At 31.8% G+C, this 4438-nt stretch overlaps 1 protein-coding gene across 1 annotated transcript; it reads left to right on the forward strand.

The window, feature by feature from the left end:
• Nucleotides 1–441: 441 nt before the first annotated feature.
• On the forward strand, nt 442–4214 carry LOC111377445 (protein PLANT CADMIUM RESISTANCE 2-like). Its single transcript, XM_023000540.1, has 4 exons — nt 442–837; nt 972–1043; nt 3393–3602; nt 3928–4214. The coding sequence occupies exons 1-4, from the start codon at nt 588–590 to the stop codon at nt 4002–4004; spliced, it is 609 nt and encodes a 202-aa protein (XP_022856308.1). The 5' UTR covers nt 442–587; the 3' UTR covers nt 4005–4214.
• The last annotated feature ends 224 nt before the right edge of the window (nt 4215–4438 follow it).

The following is a 4438-nucleotide window of genomic DNA, read 5'->3' on the forward strand; positions in this document are numbered from 1 at the left end:
GATTGGTATAATTTTTCACGTGAAAAATCTTAAAATAAAAGTATTTTTGGTGTTCGTTTGACTTTTTTTTACATGAAAATTGTCAATTAAAGAGATAGAATTTATTAGTATTGGGAATAGAATTTGTTTCTATTGCACAAAAGAAAGACAAGAAAATCATTTATCTTTTGGTATTCGTTTGACTTTGTTTTACATGAAAATTGTCAATTAAAGAAAAATATTTTTTTTTACAATTATGAATAGAATTTGTTTCCAAAATAATAAAACAAAATAAAATTGGCAGCCTACCTAGAAAACCAATTCCCACCTATGAAAACCAAAAAAAGTCTATTTTTTAAGAAAACCAAGCAAATGAATTTTATGGAAAATATTTGCTATCAAACACTACCAAAAGGTGGAAAAAAAAATTTTCATTTTCCATGAAAAAGATGCCCAATCAAACAGGGCCTAATAGTCAGCCAGACGCGGTAATGAAATCTCGTTAGTTCTGCTTGACATTTCAAACTCTAGACGTCTATCTACATATAATCCTCGCTATAAATCATCTCTTAATTTCAGTTTTTCAATAGTTTTAATCCCATTTCGATATGGATCCCTTAGATCCATACGCTGCCAGAAAATCTCCACCGCCGAGTGCACCGTGGGTCTTCGACCAACCACCGGCAACAGGCATACCAGTTCCACCTCCTAACTATAACTATTTTGACAATTCCCAAATACCTCCACCACGATCACCACCACCACCACCGCCACCGCCACCGTTACCTCAAGCTCATGTTAGCACTCCAGGGAAGTGGTCTACTGGTCTCTGTGGTTGCTGCTCCGATATTCCAAACTGTGAGTTCTTACTGATGTCAATTCTTGTTAATTGTTTTCACTTCTATCAAATTTAGCCTACTAAAGATGCTCTTAAATTATAAAGTTCTTAGGTAATATTGGACCTGTTTGTCTAATACTTACCGAATTTGCAGGTTGTATAACATGTTGGTGTCCGTGTATAACATTCGGTCAGATTGCTGAGATTGTAGACAAAGGATCTACTTGTAAGTAAAGAGACAAAATGATTATGATTTCATGCGAGGACCCCTAATCTATGTTCTCAATTGCCAATGATGTTGATATTTCTCTTTTCAAATATAGTGCATGTTCGGTTCTGATTTTTCGCTTCAAAAGATTAATTTTTTGACCGTTACTTTCCTAAGTCGACTGCCATTTTCTACTTCTTCTTTCACATGTGAGATCCATTTTTCTCTTAAAAAATCAATTCTAATAATCACTACCGAAAAAGCCCATAGAAAATTATAAAATTTTCTAGCTAGCATTATTCAAAAAATAATTAAAAATCAAAACCACCAACAAAGAATTTAATTGTTTATGAAATTTTTTGTGGCAGCCTGTGGAGTAGGTGGAGTACTTTACACTCTTATAGCCCTTACGGGATGTGCGTGCTTATATTCTTGCTTCTATCGTTCAAAGATGAGAAGGCAATACATGCTGCCGGAGACTCCATGTGCAGATTGTTGCGTTCATTTTTGTTGTGAATGTTGTGCCTTGTGCCATAAGTACTTATAAATTATAATAAATTTATAAATATTTCAGTTTGTTTCAAAATTTTGCCCTCATTAATGTACTATCTTATTAATTTCTTCGGTGTTTAAAATTGAAACTAGAATCACGTTCACAAATCTCCCTATTTAGTCAATTTAAAAGAATAGTACAAATGTCTTAAAAATGACAATTTATTTAGAATTTTCTTTGTCGAAGTTTATTTTAATATCCATTTAATATATATTCAAACCATTCAACTTTGTTATCGCAATAAGTATACGTACAAAAGTAATTCTTGTCAAAGGAAAATATATATAGAAATAATTAAGACCTTCATTTTGCTTATAGCCTTTAGCGACAAGTCTAATTTTATATCTGTCAATCAATCTATCCACTTTTATTTTCTTTTTAAAAGTTTATTTACACCCCAATGGTTTATTGTAGGAAGAAAGATCTACTACTTCTCATGTATGATTTTGTAGTATGAATTTAATTTCACCATTAACAGCTTCTTTCCAATATGAAGTTTTGGTCGATGACATAGTTTATTTATAACTTTGAGGTTCATTTTCTAACAAATATGTTAGAAAGTCATGCCCAAAGAAAATTGTTGTCCTAGCCCTCTTACTACGTTTAGGTTCTTATTCATTTATAGATACTTGATCGACAACCTCTTCATTTTTACAAGGTCTTTTTAGTGAATTCGATTGACTTTGCATGTTGTAAGGAAAAATATTTTCGAAAAGTATAGCATCCTTTGATTCAAAAATCGTATTAACATGCATGTCGAGTATTTCATACTTAGGTCCTTTCTTAATATTTTAGGTTTACGAACCTGTTATATTTTTCTAAATAAAATAAATTTGCTAACTAATTAATTTAGCCTAATCTCAAAATGCGATTTTTCTATTTCTAATTCTCAGCCCAAACCCAAATTAATCAAATTGACCTAAGTTTTACTCAATTCTTTCATTTACCCAGTATCGTTTTCGCTGTTCTGGAGAAATCAAAATGAAAACTCGACAAGGTCTCTCTTCATTATTGTGAATTCGCTACCGAAATATGATTTTAATAGTCAAATCATGAAGAATTCAACAAAGAGAAGCGTAATAGATATCATGGGATTGTACTACATAATTTTGTAAGAGCAAGGATTGAGTATGTCACTAGTTGAATTAATGCAGTGGTGTAAAAATTAAAAATTTTAATTATTGTACAAAATCCAGAAACTAAACCGAATCGAACCAAGTTCCATAATTAAATTTGAATCCGACGATTCCACTTATTAAATACCTAAAAATTTGTTGCATACCTATTTCGCTGGGGTTTTGTTGGGCCTTGTACAACAAGCTTTATTGATTTCTTTGGCAAGACTTTCATAGGCATGGTAAAGGACTTGTTATAAACTTCACCACAAAGATGTAATGCTCTTATTTTTGCTTACCAATAGCTTACTGAGAAGGAAAAATAATGTGCAAAGTTCTCAGAATTCGCCTTTGAGGACAATGGAAGCGGAAAATTGTCGATTTGCTTATATTAAAACTTATGTTGCTCCTGTGAGGCATATGTTCTATCGAATTGATCCACTTGGTGCATGTTCGGTTCTGATTTTTCGCTTCAAAAGACTAATTTTTTGATCGTTACTTTCCCAAGTCGACTGTCATTTTCTACTTCTTCTTTCACATGTGAGATCCATTTTTCTCTTAAAAAATCAATTCTAATAATCACTACCGAACAAGCCCATAGAAAATTATAAAATTTTCTAGCTAGCATTATTCAAAAAATAATTAAAAATCAAAACCACCAACAAAGAATTTAATTGTTTATGAAATTTTTTGTGGCAGCCTGTGGAGTAGGTGGAGTACTTTACACTCTTATAGCCCTTACGGGATGTGCGTGCTTATATTCTTGCTTCTATCGTTCAAAGTTGAGAAGGCAATACATGCTGCCGGAGACTCCATGTGCAGATTGTTGCGTTCATTTTTGTTGTGAATGTTGTGCCTTGTGCCAGGAGCATCGTGAGCTTAAAAACCGCGGATTTGATATGTCTATTGGTACTTAATAAACTTTTCTTTTCTCTCTAAAATTTCGCCACAGACATCATACTATTGGATGACTATGCCAATATTTTGACCTGCACGTGGAAAATATTGCGTTTTCTAATTTTTTTTTAAAAAATATATATAGTTTTATAGATAGATAAAAGTAAAGTAAAGGAAAATTATTTTCTAGAATGTCTTCTCAAAGGTCGAAAAGATGTTTCATTAAAAATGTCATTTTCTTACTTGATTAGGTCTACATATATCTTTTCGAACGGGTGTAACATATCTTTTTTATTTACCTGACTGAGATATTTGTGGGTGATGTGAAAATTTGTAGGATGGCAAGGAAATGTGGAGAGGCAGAATCCTGGAATTACAACGGCACCAAACATTCATGGAGGAATGAGTCGATAAGTGGTTGGCTTCTGCTATCCAATTGTAGGCGGTGGCCATTATATTTGATGAGACATATATTTTTCTTCTTTCTTGTGGCATGGGGTGTGAATTAGGTAATGCTTATAGTTGTTTCAATTCTAAGTAATTTATTTAATTAAGGTCAAATTCCATCATCCAAGAAACATAAGTACTTATAAATTATAATAAATTTATAAATATTTCAGTTTGTTTCAAAATTTTGCCCTCATTAATGTACTATCTTATTAATTTCTTCGGTGTTTAAAATTGAAACTAGAATCACGTTCACAAATCTCCCTATTTAGTCAATTTAAAAGAATAGTACAAATGTCTTAAAAATGACAATTTATTTAGAATTTTCTTTGTCGAAGTTTATTTTAATATCCATTTAATGTATATTCAAACCATTCAACTTTGTTATCGCAATAAGTATA

Source organism: Olea europaea, unplaced genomic scaffold, assembly GCF_002742605.1.
Source record: "Olea europaea var. sylvestris unplaced genomic scaffold, O_europaea_v1 scaffold1657, whole genome shotgun sequence".
Taxonomy (NCBI): Eukaryota; Viridiplantae; Streptophyta; class Magnoliopsida; order Lamiales; family Oleaceae; genus Olea; species Olea europaea.

What these genes read in the sequence shown, in the direction of transcription:
- LOC111377445 (XM_023000540.1), top strand. Translation starts at nt 588, where the DNA reads ATGGATCCCTTAGATCCATACGCTGCCAGAAAATCTCCACCGCCGAGT. An exon ending in TGTAGACAAAGGATCTACTT is followed by an intron (nt 1,044 to 3,392) that starts GTAAGTAAAGAG and finishes TTTTTGTGGCAG; the next exon opens with CCTGTGGAGTAGGTGGAGTA. An exon ending in CGGATTTGATATGTCTATTG is followed by an intron (nt 3,603 to 3,927) that starts GTACTTAATAAA and finishes GAAAATTTGTAG; the next exon opens with GATGGCAAGGAAATGTGGAG.